The 20,643-nt window shown below is 47.9% G+C and overlaps 7 protein-coding genes across 7 annotated transcripts; 2 read left to right on the top strand and 5 right to left on the bottom strand.

Moving 5' to 3' along the window:
- Positions 1–654: 654 nt before the first annotated feature.
- Positions 655–3,042, bottom strand: LOC125951659 (protein brambleberry-like). Its single transcript, XM_049680622.1, has 3 exons — positions 2,787–3,042; positions 2,633–2,727; positions 655–2,573 (listed from the first exon to the last, which is right to left on the bottom strand). Exons 1-3 carry the CDS (start codon positions 2,813–2,815, stop codon positions 946–948), a joined length of 1,752 nt encoding a protein of 583 aa, XP_049536579.1. The 5' UTR covers positions 2,816–3,042; the 3' UTR covers positions 655–945.
- A 1,555-nt stretch (positions 3,043–4,597) lies between these two features.
- LOC125959472 (uncharacterized) lies at positions 4,598–5,376 on the bottom strand. The gene is made up of 3 exons (XM_049692294.1): positions 4,961–5,376; positions 4,680–4,889; positions 4,598–4,610 (listed from the first exon to the last, which is right to left on the bottom strand). The coding sequence occupies exons 1-3, from the start codon at positions 5,374–5,376 to the stop codon at positions 4,598–4,600; spliced, it is 639 nt and encodes a 212-aa protein (XP_049548251.1).
- A 202-nt stretch (positions 5,377–5,578) lies between these two features.
- On the bottom strand, positions 5,579–8,960 carry LOC125951660 ((Lyso)-N-acylphosphatidylethanolamine lipase-like). The gene is made up of 6 exons (XM_049680623.1): positions 8,137–8,960; positions 7,955–8,022; positions 7,339–7,720; positions 7,009–7,272; positions 6,730–6,916; positions 5,579–6,654 (listed from the first exon to the last, which is right to left on the bottom strand). Exons 1-6 carry the CDS (start codon positions 8,202–8,204, stop codon positions 6,514–6,516), a joined length of 1,110 nt encoding a protein of 369 aa, XP_049536580.1. The 5' UTR covers positions 8,205–8,960; the 3' UTR covers positions 5,579–6,513.
- A 133-nt stretch (positions 8,961–9,093) lies between these two features.
- On the top strand, positions 9,094–11,677 carry LOC125951658 (zinc finger protein ZFP2-like). Its single transcript, XM_049680621.1, has 2 exons — positions 9,094–9,287; positions 9,359–11,677. Exon 2 carries the CDS (start codon positions 9,396–9,398, stop codon positions 11,583–11,585), a length of 2,190 nt encoding a protein of 729 aa, XP_049536578.1. The 5' UTR covers positions 9,094–9,287; positions 9,359–9,395; the 3' UTR covers positions 11,586–11,677.
- A 494-nt stretch (positions 11,678–12,171) lies between these two features.
- On the top strand, positions 12,172–15,533 carry LOC125959470 (protein ovarian tumor locus-like). The gene is made up of 8 exons (XM_049692293.1): positions 12,172–12,646; positions 12,915–13,012; positions 13,085–13,239; positions 13,335–13,879; positions 13,960–14,122; positions 14,213–14,643; positions 14,718–15,261; positions 15,361–15,533. Exons 1-8 carry the CDS (start codon positions 12,413–12,415, stop codon positions 15,462–15,464), a joined length of 2,274 nt encoding a protein of 757 aa, XP_049548250.1. The 5' UTR covers positions 12,172–12,412; the 3' UTR covers positions 15,465–15,533.
- A 177-nt stretch (positions 15,534–15,710) lies between these two features.
- On the bottom strand, positions 15,711–18,055 carry LOC125951438 (zinc finger protein 490-like). Its single transcript, XM_049680282.1, has 2 exons — positions 17,780–18,055; positions 15,711–17,711 (listed from the first exon to the last, which is right to left on the bottom strand). The coding sequence occupies exons 1-2, from the start codon at positions 17,882–17,884 to the stop codon at positions 16,056–16,058; spliced, it is 1,761 nt and encodes a 586-aa protein (XP_049536239.1). The 5' UTR covers positions 17,885–18,055; the 3' UTR covers positions 15,711–16,055.
- Positions 18,056–18,234: 179 nt separating this feature from the next.
- LOC125959837 (neuralized-like protein 2) lies at positions 18,235–20,438 on the bottom strand. The gene is made up of 2 exons (XM_049692799.1): positions 19,740–20,438; positions 18,235–19,672 (listed from the first exon to the last, which is right to left on the bottom strand). Exons 1-2 carry the CDS (start codon positions 19,948–19,950, stop codon positions 19,125–19,127), a joined length of 759 nt encoding a protein of 252 aa, XP_049548756.1. The 5' UTR covers positions 19,951–20,438; the 3' UTR covers positions 18,235–19,124.
- Positions 20,439–20,643: the final 205 nt, after the last annotated feature.

The following is a 20,643-nucleotide window of genomic DNA, read 5'->3' as shown; positions in this document are numbered from 1 at the left end:
CTCTTCGCTTTCCCAATTTTAGGAACCACCCTCAGTCAACATACAGCAATCCTGAGCTAGAGATGATATGGAAAGAGATCGAGGAACTTGCAAATTCAATCTATTGACTGTGAAAAGTTGTTCAAAGGTGTCTGATTTTGGGGCATTGATTAGGATAAAACATCGAGGCAGCAGCAACAAATGCAGCGGCAGCCTTGAGGTCTGCAGAAGCACCAGCAGCGTCGTCGGAACCGCGAATTGTGCGTGAGAACAGCAGCGGAAGAAATGAGCACCGTAAAGCGAGATCGAAGCATAAGGGTCCAAATCGGAGCGTGTGAGAGCTCATATGGGCCAAATGTAGGGTAGTCGTTAATCGTTAGTTGTTAATCGTTAATCGTTAGTCGTAACTCTTAGAGTATAAATGTTGCGCAGACTGTCCGGTTTACCGGTAAACTGTGACGTGTCAAAGCATGTGTTGTTCTGTGAACAATTGGCCCCTCCCAGAGTAGCCTATAGGAAAATGTGCTGGGAGGGAACCATAGGTTGTAACTTGGTAGGGTCACATGTAAATATTGAATTAAGAAGTGATCGTACTTAAAGTTAAATCAATAAAAAAAAAAAAAAAAAAATTAGGATAAAACAGCTTATAGCTAGGTAGTTCAAATTCAAAAATGCTATCGTTCACCAATAATTTATTACTACACATCTTAAACAAACGTAAAGCGGCTTACTAGTGAAAACCCGTTTTGCCGCAGAAATAAAACAGTAAAATAAGTTAAAATATTTACATTTTTCTATAATCCAATGCGGCCATTTCGTAGGATAAATTGATAATAATTGAAGAAATTCAAACCCATCCATTCCCACTCAATCTAGCAGCTAATTACCCCTATAGCGAGATATGGCGAACTAACGAAATAAAACAAATTAAATAAATAAGAGAGCTACGAGAAGAAAGAGTTTCGTCTATAAGCCACGCGGTCCATGCAGACGACAATAGTCACTGCCAGTTTGGGCACTGCTGCGACATTGATCACCTCGCAGTGTCCTTGCCGTGCACTGCACTCGATTTTGGCTGGCCGATCTTCTATCCGTAGCCCCAACGGGTGTTCTGCTGCGCCGTATATCATCCGTTCCGCTGAATCGTGAGACACTTCGACGGAGAGACTCACGAAGCCTGCCAGAGGGAGTCATCGATCGTAATCGGCTTGTATTTCGGTCATAGCGATCGTCCTCTTCATCCTCACTTTCGGTTGGTGCGTTCTCCTGATAATTTCGTGATTCTGCATTGGAACGCTGTGTCGCGTGACTGCTGCTGGTCATTGATGGGTTTGTTCGTCCCAGATTAACAGTAGTCCTGGGGGAAATTCTGGTCCCTGCTGAAGAATATTTCATAACAAGTCGGACGATGACATCAACGAGGGCTATACAACCCAGCGCAATGAAAAGCCGCAAAATATCCGGTTGAAACAAATCCAACAGTCCTCCAACCATATTGCCAGGAACAGCCACGATTAGTGCAATACGCAACAGTTTATCTGCCCCAACGAAGGCTAGACAGATCATTCCGACGAGCAGAAAGCTAAAGTGCAGTAAGATGATGTACGCCTTCTGGAGTGCATTCTCACCGCCACCAATCTTCTCCGCAAACCATGTTAGCTGCCGGTTGAAATCATCTCGTACACTGCCCAAAGATTGTAGCACATTGGCAACGGTTGCGTTGATACGCTGCAACTGCTCCAATGTGTAGCGGTATTGCTGCTCTGCCACACGGTGATGCTCGACAAAATGAAGTCCGGTTTCGTCGATCTTGGCCGCGATGGCGGCTGCGTTTGCCTGCAAACGCTCTAGATCGGTCAACAGGGAATCGTGGTTTAGCTTGCTGCGCTTGGACTGTTGCTCTAGCTGTCTCATGCTACCATCGATCCGAGCGCGCAAATCGGTCAACAATACGGCCACCTCCTGCTGCCCGGCTCGGATTAAACTTTTCTCGCGCACCAGTTCGCGGAAATTGGACTCAACCTTTGCTCGATGCACCTCGGACAGTTTCATGATGTCGCCTTGCTGGTGCATAATGCGCTCGTTATTGCCCACCATCTCGTCGACAGCTTCCCGAGTAACGCTCTGCAGCTTCTGTTGACTGTCCGCTAGCTCACCCATCATCCGCAGCTGCTCGTGGGCCGTGCTCATCAGCTTGTTCACCGTGAGCTCCGTTAATCCACGGAACTGTTCATGCCGTACGCTCGCACATACTGCTTTGGCACGGTTAGTAATCAGATGATAGGCGTTCCACGTATCGGAATCCATCCGCTCCGTACACTGGCGTAACGACATCTCATCCGTGCATGGAAACAGAGGCCGGCCCTCGGAATCGGACTGACAGTTGAGCAGCATCACCGCCAACTTGCCCATCTGCTCCCCGTTCAGTTCGTGGCAGGATTTCTTCAGTTTCAGGACGATCCGATGATGACAGAGGTCAAGTTTAGACAGCGCCATTCCGATCCATTTCGATGCTTCCCGTATGAACTCCTCTTCACCGTCGCTCAGCTCATACGGTACTCCTGGGAACGTATCGATCGCCGTCGACTGATCGCCTGTAAAAGAACATCGTTGAAACCGGCTTAGCTACCTAATCCTGCTGCTAATTGCTTACCCGAGTCCCCCTGCGCCGGCCAGATATATTCCAAAAGAGAAGCTGTTGCTAGTGGTGATTGTAGGCAAACGAGCAAGAGCATAGCGACGATCCATCTGGAAAGAAGAATTTGTCTAAGAATGGGACACCATGCGCTAGTCAACTGGTTAAATACCTTCTTCGAAATAAATACGAAGAACCCATTTCGGTTTCTAACGAACGTGCCTCCACAAGGTGTTTGCCTAGCACGCGTGCTAACAGAAGGACCAACGCAGAAAAAGCCAACCAACAACAGAACTTTGGTTACTTACTTACTAGGCTAGATTACTTTGAAAATATCCAAATCAAGGTGTAAACTCAACCGAACGTGTAAGTTAGGAGGAAATTAGGAGTTAGTTAATCTCACATTTTCAAGAAATTAAGGAGCACTCTCCCGCGTTTTCACAGCCCAAACATTAAGCGGCAGAAATACGAGCGTGCGATTTTCGCGCCGCGATGTCAAAAACAGCTGATGAAAATTCGAAATTCGAAATGCGCATTTTTTGCCTCGGGTGTACTCCGACGTCAAATTTTCGTCCTACGAATTTTTGAAAAGTCGAGTTAGGTACCAAAAAGTCGAGCCCAAAACTCCCACACTTCGCTGCGGCAGCTTTAACAAAAACCGTTGCGTGTGCTCAAACCAGAGGGCTGGTGTCAATGCAAAGCGGTCAATAGCCTAGCTGTTCGGGACGCTCCAAGTCCGTTCAACGGGAGTGAAAGTGCGCCAGCGAGCCATTGCCACGACAGCAACACCCGTGAACCCAGAACGGCAGACTCGGCCATAAGGGCAATGTATCGAGCCCGGCCGCAGGTCGGTTTACTAACCACGCCGAGTAAACTGTAATCGGCGCATGGCTACCGATGACGCAGGCAATGTCGGCCTGGAACCGCGCAGCTGCGACCACGCGTACCAAAAGCGCAAACCTGGTCAGCGCAAACGGCTCGCTGGAGTTGCAACAGCGCTTCGAAGAACAGCTGACTCGGTGGACGCTTACGGCGGGACCCTGGATCGTACGGAGAGGCACAGGAAGGTAAACGTGGGGGCGCTCACAGTTGGTAGAAACGAGTCTCGGATAGACAGTCGAAACGGGCCGGATGGGCTGGCCACGCCGCGCCGCGTCGAAAGAAACCCGGGACCCAGGATTGGCGCCATCCTCTACCACTCAGCGGCGTCGCAAGTGTTGACCCGGAGTAGTAAGTAAAGACGCAACGGAACGAAGAGAACCATTACTTACGCCCCGCTGTTGTCCCCTTCTCCATTTTGACAGGATCATCTGGGCCAGCTTTGCGGAAAAGAAGGCTCTTCCTGGAGAATCCAGGTCACCACGCGCTGCTGCCTTAACAAGCGGGACCAACCCAACTCCCTCAGCATAGTGACCAGGGTACTGTTGGGCCTAAATCGTTTCAGCGGTCCGCGTACACCACTCGGAAGCTCCCTCTGCTTTATTTCTAGATCGATAATGAGGGCAAACCGCTGACGAACCAGAAAAGCTCGGGCCGTTGCTGGCTGTTTGCGGCGCTCAACTGCATCCGCATTCCGGTCATCAAGCAGTACAATCTGGACGAGTTCGAGTTCTCGCAGGCGTACGGCGCAGGGCGAAGCGTGGCGAAGCGGTCGGTCGACGGTCGGTTGGTCTCTTTTCTGCTGTCCGATCCGACCTGCGATGGTGGCCAGTGGGATATGCTGGTTAATCTGATCAACAAGCAACGTGGGAGTGCTACGACAAGTCGAAGAAGTATCTACCGATCGGACCGATCCGACCGATCGATTTTTACGAAAAGTACGTCAAACCGTACTTCAACGTGGACGAAAAGGTATGCCTGGTGACGGATCCAAAAATAAGGCGTCAAGTAACGCCTGACGGGAATAGGCACCTTACTTATTATACTTTGAACTGAAGCAGGATCAACTATTCTTCAGCACAAAAAATCGTTTAATCTTCCGAACTAGAGCGTGGCACTGAATATGTTGGAAAAAGAACCGAGCAAAGACAGCTTGCATTCAGCATACATGCTTTCGCAGACAGACACTCGATCATTCCGGGAGCTAATGGTGGCCGAAATGCGCTCCGCCTGCCGATACCGTTCATGACTAGCCTCCGTAATGGTGTCGTCGGTGGTAGATGGTCGGAAAACTATATTCAACAGCTCTCCCACCAACCCACTGGTATGCGTAAAGGCCGCTTCCGATGTCTCGCATATGGCACGCAACACACAACTATGGCCATCGTAGCCCTTCCTGTAGAGATAAATGATAGTAGCACTAGTTAAAATACTTTTTCTCCTTTTTGTACCACGCCATTTACTAACTGTTCGAACATTTGTTCAATGGCACGGTAAAACATCCATCGAGATTCGGCATGAGAAGGTTTCGGCAGGGAATCGGTTCCTTTATCCACCAATATTCCCTCGTACCGCTCGATCCGATCAGCCGCTAGCACCAATGGTATTGATCTCGTGTTGCGCAGTGGTGCTACCGGAAGCCCGTCAGCCTCGTGTCGGTCCAGGAACGGTGGTATCAAGTGTGACGAATTCCATGGTAGGTAGTAAACGGTTTTGATAACATACCCAACGGTGATCGACTCGAGTTGAATGTCGACGGGTATACCAAATCCACCGATCAGTTGCAGGCGTCCAGGATTAGCCCGAGGGAATATTAAAAACCGTTTCTGGCGTGACAGTGTCGACCCTTCCGAGTGGGGAGTTATCAACGTTGGCCACCCCATCATTAGGAGTAGCTGAAGAAATAACATTTTCTGTAACTTTTGTATGGGTAAGGCCATGGTTTCCACTTGCAGGCTGGAATTGCACTGATTGAATGCACTTGCCGAGAGCAAACTTGTTCAAAATCGGAAGTGACACGCAGAGGTGCTAAACATTTCTTTGCGATGCATTTGCAGTCAATGGCATTTCGCACTTGTTTGCAATGTAACGGTACAAGAGTGCACCACGCGACACCCCTCCGTGTGAAGTAGATACATTTTATCATCGATCCGTCGACTCGAGGAAGCGATATGCTTTATTTACTGATCAAATCAGGTTAATACCGTTGTTTTTTATTTTCTTTTAGCTAATTCAAAAAGGGTTAGCTAACACGTTTTGTTCGTTAGTTGTGCAACTCTCCGTGCTTCGTTTCTTCTCTCGCTCTTTCTTTATCTTCACTCTTTAAACCCGTCGGATTGGTTCGATTAAACACTAAAGTTAGTATAGAAAAATAAAAACCACACGATAACAAAACTGCTGTGCAGACATTATTATAAAATGCATCTTCCCTCGGATTGTGCTAAACCTAAACACGTAGGTATTTGTGTATGTGCAGCTGCTGCTTTCGGAAGCATTATCACTACATTCATCCTGGCTTATCATCGGACTGAGCCGGATCCTTCTGATTCTGCGCGCCTTCGGCCATCAACTACATCACTAACTATACCACGACAAGCAGCATCAGCAGCTCGTAGTCAATAAATATACGCATGCTTCTGCCGGAAGCTTGGTTGTACTATCTCTATATCCTAGTACGCGTTCCACGCGGGAAGAAGGAGGAAGCAGTTGGGTTAGTACAGCAGTTTTCGATTGCATTCCATCGGTGGTGGCTTGTTCGGTCGATTGTTTTCACACGCTCGAAAATACTATGTGAGTCATGATGATCAGTAGGACACTTTGAAAAAAGGAGGGGATGGGGGACAAAACGTCGGAGGCCTTTCGCGGGCCGCTTTTACCCTGCTCCCTTTTCCCACCATTGCCAATCGAGCTGGCAGTAAACAGTAGGTACATTATATCGAGGCAATACAGTTGATCATTCGCAGTAGCGGTCGGGTTTCAAAGGAGTAGCAACAGGGCTGAGAGGAATTGGATTTGCTTGTCTACCCTTCCGCTACCTCGGTCGGTTCTGCGGTTCGCTGTGTGTTGAAACGGGCATCGTAGGTGAAGCAGGCATCATTCACGTGTTTGTTGAAGATATCGGGAAAGTCGGCATACAAATGATGGCTAGCATTCTCGATGATCTACGGAATAGATTATAAATATTAACCATTTCATTTCCAGAACCACTCATATCCGATGATAACCGGTAGGCGTACCTTAACTTCGACGAAACTGTTAGCGCGCTTTGCTTTCGTGATTTCACCCGCCTCAAGATCGATCCACGATTCCGAACCGTAGATGAACGTCATGGGTATGCTGGGATCGATCTGATCGATTCGCTTCAACATTGGATTGATAGGCCAGCCGAAGTTTTTCTGAATTGCACAGAACCCACTCTCGCCCCTGAATTGCATTGGAAAAGGGTGAAACCATGGTTAGGACGAAGAAAACGATAATCACCGATCGACCACCGATGTGGCGCCTCATAAACTTACGAAGGCTTCTGTGCGTTCACCAAATGTAAATAATCGGCCACCACTCGCTCGTCGGGAACGATAGACTCAAAGCGTGACGTAATGTCCGTCCGCCGCCGGCTTAAGATCCAGGCTGCGGTTGGACCAGCCATACGCACCACCGTCAGCGGGTAGAAGTTCATCTTCCTGGCCGTCCGGTACAGGATGCGGATCCAGTATTTGCGCTTTATCCTCGGTGGCGTTTCCATGAAACCCCATGGATCGGCCAGTATTAAACCCGCGACGCTGTGAAAGGGAAGACAATGTCCATTACTATGTGCCGAATAAAAGGGGCGGAAGCTAGGCGCTTACCGTTCCGGATGAGACAGTGCATAGCTGCAGGCAAGGTATCCTCCCATCGAGTGACCGAGTATGTACATCCGATCGATACCAACCGCTACTCGCCACGCTTCTATTGAGGTTACAAACTGACGTTCGGCAGCTGCTGTGTCCGGATCATACTTAGGATGTGAGCTGCGCCCGAATCCCAGTATGTCGATGGCATACATTGGTCGGTATTCAGCGACGGCATCCAAGTTGAGCACCCAGAGCCCAACACCGGCCCCAAGACCGTGCAGCAGTAAGACCGGAATGTTGCTTGACTCCCTGTTCAAGGCCACCGTGCGTATCTTATCGTTCGTTCCGACGCACTGACCCACATCCACAAAAATACTTTCGTAGGGTTTTCGGAGCGCTTCAGGAACACCGCCAACGGCCGCAGGATAAATTGGGTTGGTTGTTGAAATGAAAACCGAAACAAAAGAAAGGCACATCATCAACATCGTTGACATCATCATCATCATCATCATCATCTTCGTTATTATCTGGAGATATGACCCCGGGGGGTGTGCGCGATACGTAAACGTAGTGTCACGGCATGCTATGTGCACCCTCCTTCTGGCTACAGGTAGTTGAAGCAGCTACGAACCTGAAAGCAACGTCTCCTCCACCTCCTCGAGTTTGGCGCTCGAATATCGGGTCCATTTGTGCAGCAGCCTGGAGGGAATTGAGCGGATAATAATCAAGCCAAGTGTCATATCAATTGAAACCTTCAGCCGGCGGCGATTCGTCGTCTTGGTCTCCTCATCCCTAGCACCTTCCCTGCCTTACCTTTGTTCGGAATGTTTCTCATCACTCTGGTCTATCTTCTTGGGTGAAGGATTCTTCGTTCGCGTCATGATTGAGCTGCTCTTTCGGTGGAGAAACGACGGTACTCGATCACTCACTTCCGGCAGACGGCCGCTTACTAATTTCGTATCGTTATACTGCTTTGGCACTGCCGTTACTTGCGACACCTTCTTTTTTCCTGATAGGCGCCCTCCTTATCGCATAGATGCGTTCGAACCCCCGAAACTGCTACTTCTGTTGTTGCCGTGAAGCATACCGGTTAACCTTGCGGGGATTTTGGACTCCGCGTGTAGACTAAATAATCAAAACCGGACACCAGCGAGCGATAATGCGTCTAGCCTCGCCTGCTGCACTTCTTGTGTCGTTCTTCTTTCAACAGTAATCTTCTGGTGATTCAGCCGCGGCGGTGTGTTCGCGATGTTTCTACAGCTTTCATCTCCACCGAGCAACCTTGGGGTCCTAAAGAAACCAGTCCGGGTGGGGGTAACCGCGAGCCATAGAAGCGCGGCAGCGAAATAAACAGCTGATAAATTGATTTTGCTGGGAGTTGGCCGGAGGCGAGGAGCGCAAGTATTCGATAAAAAAAAGAACGAAAACGCGCCGTTCTGAGGTGCGCGCCTTGTGCACTTTGCTCTGAAAGCGTTACGCCGGGCTGTCGCGTGAAGGAATTCAACGTTGGAAGCTGCACCTTTGAAAATTATCGGAATTCGCGATACACCTCATTGTTAAATGCACTTTTTGTCGCACATTGAACACTTTGCCATGGCTATGCTGCGATAATACAAGCTCGCGGGTGTTCTCGGCCTGGTTCGTTGTTTCAAAATTTATGTTCCGCGTAACGCTTCTTCCTCAGCGTAACACAAACACGTCAAAAATCCATAAGCCGGTGCCACACGAGACGTAAACTCTAGCGTAAACACTATCGTAATGCCACACAGCATATACTTTACTGGTTAGGCTTCGTGTGGTACTGGCTAAACAAAGTTGGCTAAAATTCTACGCTGAGAAATTCTGCGCCTGTTGCGCCTACTAAATGCCCTCAACGAAAGATCAAATATCCGATTTCACTACGATTATGCTGCTTCAGCGGTGACAATGATCAACGTGGATCACTCTATCCAATCGACAACACGGTAAGTATAGCCTGCACCCTCTTTTCAACAATCTACAGCACCCTAATCAACTCTCCGATAACCACTCGCAGAGCTGCTGTTTGGGGAATGTGATCCTTCGAAACAGCGATGGACATCCTGATCGAGCCGGATTGCTACAAAGTGTGTCGCATCTGTATGGAGAGCTGCGAGGATGATTTCGTGTGTGTTTACGACGAATTTGAGGATATGATTCTGAGCGACGTGATCACGGAATGTGCCCGAATCGAAATCCGTAAGCACGATGCTCTTCCACGCAATGCATGCCGGAACTGCGCGGAGTACATGATCATCGCATATCACATCATTCAAAAGTGCCGTGAATCGGATGGGACGCTGCGATCGATCTTTCATCACGAGCTAAACGTGCGTGAAGGCGAACGGAACAATGAATTAGCCCGGGAGGGTGCCCGCATGCGGGTAACCGAAGACATGGACCCATCGGATTATGAATTCCTGTTGGGGCTTGGGCTGGACGGTGAGCAATTGCTCGAGGAACCTAGCTTCACTTCTCCGGTGGATGCAGGAATGGCTGGCGCTCCTGTATATGGCCAACCAGCGTCTTCACTTTCCACTGTAAGCCAGCAACACCCGCAGCAGCAGCAAAAGCAACGGGAGGAAGAAGAAATGCAATCTAACTCTTTACCAGCAACGGCGTATGCAGAAAAAACGACCAGCAACAACCATCCTTGCCAAGTTGGCGAAGAAACTACGACTGTGAGGACCGCGGAAATCGCCCATGAATCAAGCGAAACAAATGAAGAAGATTCTTCCGTACCGCAGGGTGAGCAAAAGAAATGCTGCGGTTGTCGGAAGCTTTTCTATGATGAGCGCAGTTTACTGGACCATTGTCGAGATGTGCATCTACCTTCGCAGGAATGCCAACAGGAGGGTAGTTCCGACGATGGTAAACGATGGCGCTGTACGGTATGCTATAGGGGTTTCAGTAGTTTACAGCTGCTCAAGGAACACCAGCGTACGGTGAACCGGAAGTACGTCTGTGCGCGCTGCGGAAAGCGATTTATGACCCAGGCAAACCTAGATACTCACAGCAAATGCCACAAGGACAGGGAAACGTACAAATGTTGCGGATGTCGGGGTGAATTCGAAACGGAGCTGGAGCTGCTACTCCACTCCGAACAGGTGCATCGACCGGAACGGAAGGAAGATTCCGACAAGCCGTTCGAATGCGAAACATGCTTCCGCCGTTACTCCAAGCGTAAGTCGCTGGTGAAACATCGGCGCATGGCGCGCCAATTTCAGTGCCAAACATGTGGCGCAATCTTTATGAAGCAACTATTCCTGACGCTCCACACCGAGAGTGTCCATCGTCGGGGATTGGAACAGGAGCAACAGCAATCGCACCACGAACAGCTACAGCAGGATCAAGCACACCTGCAGAAGTACCGATGTTGCGGTGGCTGTCGTGATGAGTTTGCGGATATGGCCGCTCTACGGGAGCATTCCGAACGGGTGCACGGCAAAGACGATGATCGAACGCGTGCGCAGGGTGTCGATCGACCGTTTCAGTGTTCGATCTGTCGCAAGCGGTTTGCCACTGCAATCTATCTGTTGCAACATCGCAGCAGAGAATTCCGCGAGAAATGCTTTCCATGTAGTATCTGTGGTCGATCGTTCAATCGGGCGCATGATCTATCCAACCATCAAACGACGCACTCGAGCGAGATGCCATTCGAGTGTAATGTGTGTGGGCGACGATTTAAGAATAAAATCTATCTCAAGAATCACTGCAAGCTGCATGCCAGCAGTGCGAAGGAGCACGTGTGCCGTCAGTGCGGCAAGTGCTTCCGGACCAAGGAGCTGTTAAAAACGCACCATATCTCTCATTCGCAGGAGCGCAAACACGAGTGCACGGTATGCGGGGCCGCTTTCAAACGGCTCCAGTGCCTAAAGATACACACCCGGGTGCACACCCGAGAGAAAGCATACGAGTGCACAGTCTGCCGTAAGCGGTATGTGCAAGCTTCCGACCTCAAACGGCATATGCTGACCCATAATCCGGATGTCGAAGGAAAACCGTTCCAGTGTGAACATTGTTTACGGCGTTACCCGCGCAAGGACTACCTGAAGATGCATGTTCGACGGCAACATCCGGAACAGCATACCGCCCAGCCGGAACCTCAGCGGCTTCAGGATGCCCTAGAATTGTTCGCGGCAGCTAATGGAAGGGAAGCGGCGTCAACGATCGCGGCTAGTGTACCGACGGCATCTCTAGCCATGGTGGATGATGATGTAGGGGATTTTATGCGTCTGTGCTGAACGCTCTTCAATTGAGCCATTTCCGAAGTATGACCTCGAGCCATTTAAGAAATATAAATCGATTTATTACATAAAACTAAACCAAAATAAAATATCTTGATAAAACGATTCGTCGTTCCCGTCCATGTCGCTCTCCGAACCAATTAGAAAACCATCGCAGTATTTGGTTTCATGTGAGTCGTAGAGCCTCCGCAAAATTCGCATGTTTCGTGAACTATTGTAGTCATAGAATCTGTGTAACATGGCCAATCTATACAAAAGAGTTCAGCAATTCTTTTGTAGCATAATCATAACACATTTGGTGTTCCGCATGGATTTATTCAATCTTCGTGGTAAGGATGAGGAACTAACGATCGCCGATAACATAGCGCACTAGTGGTCTCGTTCTAACTAACGTGCACGCCCATTTGCTGCTGCATTCACACAATGCAGGATAGGTGTATGGTGGTGGTAGTTCGCTAGAAAAACGGCGCGGATCAAGGGCCACCACCACCAGCCTTCTCTATGAACGGAAGGGCCGTGTGCACTGCCGCTATTGTCTTCCAAAAATTGCTCGGCGGCGACCATTTTCAGTTTTACCAACGTGCGGTGTGGTGGTGCCGTTGACCGGCTCGGTTGATCCGAAAAACACGACCTTTTGAAAACTGAATTTCTGCAAAGTTTAATAACATCTTGCCATATCTGGCGTACTAAATGTGCTAAAAAAAAGCGACACACGCGGATATCGTGAGTTTTGAGAGTTTAGGTGATCTCCGAAGCGGTTCGGGTTCGATTCTAGTGATCAATCAATTTCTGGTGTGGCGTGGGTGCATCGTCGAGCTGCAAGGATGGATTTCCTGAACTCTGCCGGGCGTTCCTTTGCCACGGGTAGCCGGGAAACGCCGGATATCTGCGATCAGTATCTGGAAAAAATCGGTTACTACCGTAAGCATACGGCGCGGGACGGAACGAATTTGTTTCGCGTCATCTCGGAGCAACACTACGACATCCAACTGTACCATGGCCGTGTGCGGCAGGATTGCATTGAATACATTCGCGACCACTCGTCACAATTTCCGGAGGTTAGTGTACCGTTTCGGAAGAGATATGCTTTATTCCTATTGTTTCCCCCTGAATCTTGGTAGAGCTGACGGGTTCAAGCACCTTAATGCGCTAAGGGGTACACGTGGCGTGGTTAACCTTAAAACATGTCGAAGAACGTAAAAGCGTACTCCCTTTCACTATCATGTTAATGTACAATACCTTTATTCTCCTAAAATTGTAGTCAAAGTGATCTATATCGAAAACGATATGCATTATTTTTCCTTCCATTATCCATATATTTCGCAGATTCCGGCCGCAGAACATGAAAACTATCTGGAAGACATGGCTAGCTGCGATACGGTCGGTACTATGACCGAGTTGAGAGCCTTAGCGCTTTTGCACAGGTATGTTATTCCTCAACCTCTTTTTGTAGTCCATAGAACAACGACATTTTGATGCTTAACATCCCACCCTAGAGCTAATGTCCAAATATTCGAGCCATTTACAAACGGCCGTTGGTTTTATGTGAGTGCCGATTGCAAAGAAACCTGGCGAATTTTCATGGGTCGCGATAAGTACTTCGATTCCGTGTTCACCCTCCACTACATGAAGCTGTTGGCCTACTGTCAAGGTATTGTGAATCTTGTGTCGACGATGTCCATATCGTATGGTAAGCGAATAGCGTGTTCTTCATGGTTTCATTCTTTCTCGCTGTGTAACTGTTAGCTCTGGTATACGAGGTTCTGTATGTGCACGTGATGCAGCTACCGGATGTAGCTTATGCTGTCGAGCGAATGCTGTACGATCCGTATGATCGTAAGATTCGCTATTACAAGAACGAGCGAAAGCAGGACGTCGCGATGACGGTGGATGGTCGTCGGTTGGTGCTTAGCAATGAGGCCGATACGAGCTGCGTTTTGAGCAACTTTCGCTTCTGCCATTTTCACAACAACGAAAACTTTCCCAGTATTGCAAAATTTTTCCGATCGTACCGTAGTGATGGTGCAAACGTGGATCTTTTTCGGAGCGATATGACTGAACTTATGTTGCCAGCGCGTCCTTGTGGCGGAGGTGGCAAGGCTGATCCGTTGCTATATCAGCGTAATATTTCCTGTGTCCGCCAGCTACTGAGTGTAGGCATTACGCCGTTCCCATATAAAACGGCCAAACTGCTTGATCCTCACATCTACCGTAATGCCGAATACGATGCGTGGATGGAAGACGTGGTAAAGGTATTCCGATATGCAGCCAGCAGAGAGCACCTGTACAAGGTAGTGTAATCTTATTCGATATTATCGAAAATCTTATTCGATGGCTATATCACATATTTCTTATAAAAAAAAACTTACAGATAGGCGCTAGGGTCTTCGCCAAAATCAAAGATACCTACAAATCCTGCCGTATTGAGCGCATAGTACCGGAGCGACAGATTATGCTGGTCCGTCTTAACGCATCCTCTGCCGAATGGGTTCCATGGAATGATGTAAAACTCTTCAGCCACTCGAAGTCGTCAGGTATGAAATTGTGTGTCATACAATAGACCAAGAGCACAAAAAATCACCAGAAGTTCGATCATGAAAAAGAATGGATATACTTGCTTTTAGGTTTTGGCCATCGACGAGCTATGGACGGTGGATTGCCATCGTCTCAGCTACAAGGACATGGTTTGAAGTTGAATACATTAGGCAGTAAATTGCGAAGTTTTCCACCGGTGAAAAATGAACCTCATTCCAGCCCCACATACAGTAACAGCGAACACATTCACTCTAACAATACTATCGACAATACTGCGATGCAACAAGAACACAAGCCATTTTTGTACCAGGAATATCAACCGCTACAACCATTCCTGCAATATGCACAACCGGTCTGGCCTACTCCTCCTGTGGCATCATACGAACCGTCGATGGTACCAAACATGCTTACCGAACACATGATGCCATTACCAGGAACACCGCCATTCCTGGAGAACGTGCATCTCCTACCGAATTGTTGGATTGGCAACTTTCCACCATTCCATCACCACCCAGGGGCGGTATGTAAAACGATCTGTTAATATTCCTATTAAACTAATCGTAATCCGATCGCAATTGTTATCAATCTTTACAGATACAAACACAACCGCCACCGATTCCAATGCATCCACATCTTACCCCACCAGCAGCAACAGCACCTGGCGCAACTCAGTTTATGGAACAACAGCATCAAGAGGTTGAACAGAAAGATCAACATTTTGCTTGGATGGTAAATCAAATGGGACACTTCCCCATCGAAGGAGGCCAGCAGCCGCTTCCATACCAAACTATTATTGCACACAATACGAACATCAACATGCCGAGCTGGTTTGGCGGAGACCATCAGGTGTGCACGCCTGATCCAGTGCTAGCAACCATGATACCGCCAAGTATCAACCCACAGCAGCACCAGCACCAGCACCAGCACCAGCAACAGCAACAGCAACAGCAACAGCAACAGCAACAGCAGCAGCAACAACAGCTTCAGTCGTCGGTAACGCCGTTGCCTCCGCCAATGCATGCCTTGACTCCGATCATTCCACCTATTACACCTTTCTGCCAGCACTTTTTACCCTGGATGACCAACGCTCCCGGTGATATAGCGACGACGTCGCCTCCAACTGCAGCCACATTTACATGTAGTGTATTATAATTAATTGTCCATGTTTATTCCCTTCAGCGTTGAGTAAGTAACTCCGACTGGGATTCGGTTGGATTTTGTTTTCTTCAATTTACAGGGAGCGGACCTACAGGGATGCCTTCTATTGGCCAAGAGATGGTCAACTCTTCGAGCATGACGAATGGCGATGGTCAACGAGGATGTGCTGTGCCATATATCTAGAATCAACTCCAACTTCTCTTTAGTTCGCGACGTTCCTTGTATTTGAATACTTTTTATCTTGAATGACCTCTAGTACATACGATGCTGTGTCACTTTTTTGCAGCGGGTTCGTTTTTGTTTGTTTAAATGTTTTTGTTTGTTTAAAAACAAATTACGTTATCTACGTATAACTTTTAGTACGAATACTTTTTGTGTAGCCAAAGGCTGCCTCAAAATTCTATTATATTCAAACAGAACATGTTCAAATGTTCTTAAGTTTCTATTCTTTTACTTTTCAAAATGTTATATTCAATACAATATTTCATTATTATTTTTGACAATAAGGATCGTATGAAAAGGAATTTAATTTTGAATTGAGCAGAGCATGAGAATAGGATGGCGAGTATTCCGTGGAATTATTGAAGTTTTCTTTCTTTTTGTCTATCATATAATGTTAATCATAAACATTGTGTGGTGTGATCACGTTTATTTTGCGTTATGTTAATAAAATTATGCCCTGGCATGAGATTAAGCTGTGCGTGATAAATGGAAGAGAGTCAGCCATTGTGAGCCTGAAAGACAAGCCTCGAGTTGAAACAGCACTTAGTGCGCCTAAAGATTGCCAGAATGCTCTTGTGATATGAGTTTTTTCTTCGGAGGTTCTTTGGGATCATGGCACTTTTTATGTTTCGTCAGCCCAGCGCAGGAAGAGAAACGGGCATCGCATTGATCGCAACCATGAGGTTTTTGGCCAGTGTGAATACGTTCGTGGATGACCAAGTTCGATGAAAATATGAACGTCTTCGGGCAGTATTTGCACTGCTTGCTACGGATTCCCTTGTGCCAATCCATATGCTCCCGCAACTTCTGCGCGAAGCCAAAAAGCCGTCCACAGAGGGTACACTCGTGCTTCCGGATCTGTTCGTGCACCGTCTCGATGTGTGTGCGCAGGTTGTGCATTTTCGCGAAACTTTGCCCACACTGAGTACAACCAAATGATTTGTAGTGCGATTGATAGTGGCTCCACATTTTTACGATCGTCGTAGCCACGTACGAGCAACCTGGCTCCTGGCAAGATGCTGGATAGTTGGTCTGATCCTGCAGTTTCTTCGACAGAGCTAGCTCCTTCGACCAGTAACGGCGATCCTGTGGAAAGTGTTGGTGCATGTGGCGCTTCCATTCGTCGAATTTGGTATAACGCTCATTGCAAACATCGCAGGGGTACAGCTTCAACTGATTCCGTTGGTGGCGCGCCTTGTGTACCTCAAAGTTCGACTGATGGTTAAATAAGCGTGCACAGAAAGGACATTTAAAGAGCTTGGTGTCGGAGTGTATTAACTCATGCCGGTGCAGCACCGTGGCGTTTTGAAAGACTTTTTCGCACGTGGCACACTTGTACCGTTGCGTTAGCTTGTTTTGATGAGCGATCATGTGCTTGCGGAATTTGTAATGGTCTACAAATTCCTTCCCACAGGTGTCACATACGAGGGGGACCTTCGAGTTATGCTTGTTTTTCTGGTGAAAGACGCTCGCATGATAGGTTCGAAAACGCAATGGACATTGTTCGCACTGGATGGGCAGTTGGTGGGATTCGAAATGATTGTTAAGGGCGATCAGCGTCCGTATATCAATGGACTGTTCCGGCGTGCTGCACTGTGTGCAGTGGTATGGTAGTAGATCGTCGTGTGAAAATAGATGCGTTCGTAGGCTCGCGACACTTGTTTGCTCTTCATTGCAAATGTAGCACATAAGAGGATTTTTCTTGACAAGTTCCTGGCATGCGCTTCGCGACCGGTGCGATGGTTTCGCTGGTCTGAGGTCGTTTGCATCGATCGGCCCGCCTTCATCTCCCGATAATGAGAGATCCTGATCCCCTGCAAGCACTTCTTCTTTGAACATCGTTTCGCTCTGCTCATCATGGATCGCATCGATCAAAGGTCCATTCACGATCTCTAGCTCCTCCACGGGTATTATATCCAAAGAAATTAACTTTTCCTCCGCTTGCGTAACTTTTCCCAAACATTCTTCCTCGACGCCATCCTGCCATAATTCGCTTTCTGCTTGTCTTATTTCCGAACCAGTGTTCAAGCCGTTTTCAGCGCTATAATTGCTCTGTCTGTTGAGAAACGCTTGCAGTTTATTATTGTCGTGCAGATTGCGTAAAAAAGCCTCGGAAGCCTGCACCCGATCGTAGAAATCTCGACAGACATTCAACGATGTAGAACAGTCCTTACAGCTGTATTCGGGAAGCGTCGATATCTGAGCCAGCTATAAAACGAACCGGAATTAAGTGTTTGTCGGATGATGAACGGAACCGTACGGCACAGATTGTATACCTCTATTCCGAAAATTTGTGCCACGATCGCGTGAGTGGTTGTCCTTTCGCACAATAGCCCCGTCTCCGTCCAGTTGCAACAAAGCCGACACAAGTAGTAAGTCATACTTTTGTAGGTATCCACGAATCACCAAACCTCTGTTAACTGTGCCGGATCAAACACAAGCCGGAAGTGTTTGTTTTGGTTTCAGTTCCTGCTGGCAGCACGGCAAGCTGGCAGCACGGCCTACGAACGTGACTCCTCTTCTCGGTCCAGCGGCCAGCGTAAATTCCCAAACTCAAACGCCGTGAAATAATTGTACCCTTCTAAGATAAGGATTGCATTTGATCATCTTCCGTTTCGTTCAATAAAGTATGAAAAGAGCTCTATCAGCAGCCGTGTACAGCATGACTGGCAACTTGCTGTACATGTGGGAGACCATTGAATCCGTTAGAAATATGATTTTGCGAAACGTGTTCTTGTTTTTCCATTTATTACAGATTTATGCTTAATTACTCACTATACAAAATATACCTTTACACTGACACATTGCAAACATCGGCAAGTAAGAAGGGTGGAATACACTGCACTGGACGCGAGGATGTTGGTCCATTTCCTTTTCTTCCGAGTTTATTCAACGGAACGAAAAGCAGCAGCATATTTTCCTGTTACGATGGTTGGATCTTATATCATACGGTTCTCTTATCATATTCACAATTTTCCCAGTTCTCAACTCCCAGTTTTTATTTCGGGGGTTGTACTCCTTCGTGGCCCGAGAGCTATGCCGAATTTCAAGGCCGAAAGATGTACTAGCATAAAATCAGCGAGATAAACCACCGAAAAATTATTTATGAGCTACAGGATACGCTACTATATTACTGTGGTTAGGATTTAGAGCCCGTTTGACGAACGAAAAGCAATATTGCTCAACACAAGGCTCTTAAGCGGCCCATTCTTGCAATTTTAATGATGGTACATTTTCAGGGATCAGAAATCGCCCGTCAATCTGATATTCTTGCCCACACACACATTCAATACGTTACGTGAATTTCGGTTGCAAGAAATGGTGTTTTACCGGAATGTTTCACTGTGGAAGGTATTTTCCATAAACTGCAGATGAAATTCTCCGACAACGCAGGGGCCTCAACCTGACTATACCGTTCACTAAAACCGCGACCAACACTTATTACCAACCAACAATATATTGACGCATCCATTGATCAATCATATTTAGCGTGTAACGGCCCCCTAAAGAAACATAGTAAGCGGGAAATTTCATTCGGTGGTTCCTAGGGGGGCTTAGGTCGCACCGCCTGAGCTTCAAGCTTCGTCTGAACGTGAAATTGTATTGTCTTGATCACGCATTCTACAGCCCATACTGAAGCAGATAGTTTTTTAAACTTTCCGGTAGAGGCAGTTCAGGAATTGAGGACTTCTTAACCCGCGCAAGTATCGCGTCTCGACACGCACCCTGCAATGTTGAAATACCGTACAGCTGAATGATCTTCACCTGCTTTGTCGTACCGTAAACGTCTATTACGACGTGCAGCGCACCCTTAGTGTACGGAATGTCCTGTGTGCAGGGTCCATGGTCCTCGCCGTTGATGATAAAGTGCATTTCGGCCTTGTCCGCTTCGTGTTCGCTCGGTACAAAGATCACGCCGATGCGTGAGTTGGTGTCGGTTGGCAGAATGTCGGCGCTCGCTCCATCCTGGGTGATTGGTTTAAGCAAGCTACGTGGAAAGACACCGCGCGACGTCTTCACATTGATTCCGTTGCCTAGGATGTTGCTTTTCAGCACCGAGTTGCCTACGGAGCGAGTGATTGGAAACACCCAGCTTGAACCGAGGTTCGCCAGATCAGGCAGCGCATACTGGAGCGTAGAGGCAGGTTTGATATCCAATTGAGTGAGTCCTAGAGAGGCGATAAATAGATGATAGAGTGTGAGTACGGTAAGCAAAACGTGATGTGTATTATTTACCGAGTCGCATGTGGCCGCTCCAACCGCGTTCGTTTTTCTCAATCTCCAGCAAGAATATCTCGCCCGGCTGCAGCGGCTTCTCGCTGAAGGTGAGCGCATTGCCAAAACTTGCCTTCCTGTAGGCGACCGTGTTCTCGTTGAACAGAATGATGTTCTGTCCATGATACGGATGAAAGCGGGACAACATTTTGCGCGGATACACCACCGTCATGCTGTAGGAAGCAGGAAAGGGGCTAAAGGATCTCTATCTCGTCGCCTCTCAAACCTCCGGCACAGCCGTGTTTGTTCTTCGCGTGTGTCTCGTTTGCTGAATAATGCGCACTTCCAAAGCTATCTTTGATGGAGCGTGCGTTCGAGTTGATTTCTCCCGGGGATGGCTGGCTGGCTGTGCACTCAAACGTATCGCGTTTCGGTTGTTCGTTCCGCAAACCCCGCTAACACCACAGCCTACAGCAATTCAGAGCGATTGCATGCCAAAATGCGTACGCGGTGTCGCTCGTACCGCATCACCGAACGCGGATCGCAGGCCGCCACTAATTATTTCGTCTGGAACTGCAATCCACGATAATCCTTGGCACATTTTTCGATTACACAGACGAAACTCCTCTACTCTGCGCCGGACAAGAACTTTGGTTAAGTTCTGTTTTCTCACACAGTCGCTTTTACTCAAATTTTGGAGTACGAGGCTGGATTTTTTCGTCAACATAAACAACAAACAGAAAGCGAGCGTATTGCTCGAGTATTTCGAGCAGAAGAACTCGAGCAATACTCGAGCAGAAAAACTCGAGCAATTCTCGAGCAGCAATTGGAAAATCCACCGCGATTTTCGCGATTTTCCTAGACAGTTAAAACACCACAGGAGATCAAATGTCGCCAGCTTATCAAGGGCCGCTCCCACATTCCG

The sequence above is a fragment of the Anopheles darlingi genome, chromosome 2 (assembly GCF_943734745.1).
Source record: "Anopheles darlingi chromosome 2, idAnoDarlMG_H_01, whole genome shotgun sequence".
Classification (NCBI taxonomy): domain Eukaryota; kingdom Metazoa; phylum Arthropoda; class Insecta; order Diptera; family Culicidae; genus Anopheles; species Anopheles darlingi.
Note: the sequence above shows the minus strand (reverse complement) of the source record. Positions and strands in the feature narration are given on the sequence as shown.

What these genes read in the sequence shown, in the direction of transcription:
- LOC125951659 (XM_049680622.1), bottom strand. Translation starts at nt 2,815, where the DNA reads ATGGGTTCTTCGTATTTATTTCGAAGAAG. An exon ending in TCGTATTTATTTCGAAGAAG is followed by an intron (nt 2,728 to 2,786) that starts GTATTTAACCAG and finishes TCTTCTTTCCAG; the next exon opens with ATGGATCGTCGCTATGCTCT. An exon ending in GCCGGCGCAGGGGGACTCGG is followed by an intron (nt 2,574 to 2,632) that starts GTAAGCAATTAG and finishes GTTCTTTTACAG; the next exon opens with GCGATCAGTCGACGGCGATC.
- LOC125959472 (XM_049692294.1), bottom strand. Translation starts at nt 5,376, where the DNA reads ATGGGGTGGCCAACGTTGATAACTCCCCACTCGGAAGGGTCGACACTG. An exon ending in ATTGAACAAATGTTCGAACA is followed by an intron (nt 4,890 to 4,960) that starts GTTAGTAAATGG and finishes TTATCTCTACAG; the next exon opens with GAAGGGCTACGATGGCCATA.
- LOC125951660 (XM_049680623.1), bottom strand. Translation starts at nt 8,204, where the DNA reads ATGACGCGAACGAAGAATCCTTCACCCAAGAAGATAGACCAGAGTGAT. An exon ending in GGAGGAGACGTTGCTTTCAG is followed by an intron (nt 7,721 to 7,954) that starts GTTCGTAGCTGC and finishes GTGTTCCTGAAG; the next exon opens with CGCTCCGAAAACCCTACGAA. An exon ending in ACAGTTTCGTCGAAGTTAAG is followed by an intron (nt 6,655 to 6,729) that starts GTACGCCTACCG and finishes TCTATTCCGTAG; the next exon opens with ATCATCGAGAATGCTAGCCA.
- LOC125951658 (XM_049680621.1), top strand. Translation starts at nt 9,396, where the DNA reads ATGGACATCCTGATCGAGCCGGATTGCTACAAAGTGTGTCGCATCTGT.
- LOC125959470 (XM_049692293.1), top strand. Translation starts at nt 12,413, where the DNA reads ATGGATTTCCTGAACTCTGCCGGGCGTTCCTTTGCCACGGGTAGCCGG. An exon ending in GCTGTTGGCCTACTGTCAAG is followed by an intron (nt 13,240 to 13,334) that starts GTATTGTGAATC and finishes TGTAACTGTTAG; the next exon opens with CTCTGGTATACGAGGTTCTG. An exon ending in AACTGCAGCCACATTTACAT is followed by an intron (nt 15,262 to 15,360) that starts GTAGTGTATTAT and finishes TTCAATTTACAG; the next exon opens with GGAGCGGACCTACAGGGATG.
- LOC125951438 (XM_049680282.1), bottom strand. Translation starts at nt 17,884, where the DNA reads ATGACTTACTACTTGTGTCGGCTTTGTTGCAACTGGACGGAGACGGGG. An exon ending in CACAAATTTTCGGAATAGAG is followed by an intron (nt 17,712 to 17,779) that starts GTATACAATCTG and finishes TTCGTTTTATAG; the next exon opens with CTGGCTCAGATATCGACGCT.
- LOC125959837 (XM_049692799.1), bottom strand. Translation starts at nt 19,950, where the DNA reads ATGACGGTGGTGTATCCGCGCAAAATGTTGTCCCGCTTTCATCCGTAT. An exon ending in GAGCGGCCACATGCGACTCG is followed by an intron (nt 19,673 to 19,739) that starts GTAAATAATACA and finishes TCGCCTCTCTAG; the next exon opens with GACTCACTCAATTGGATATC.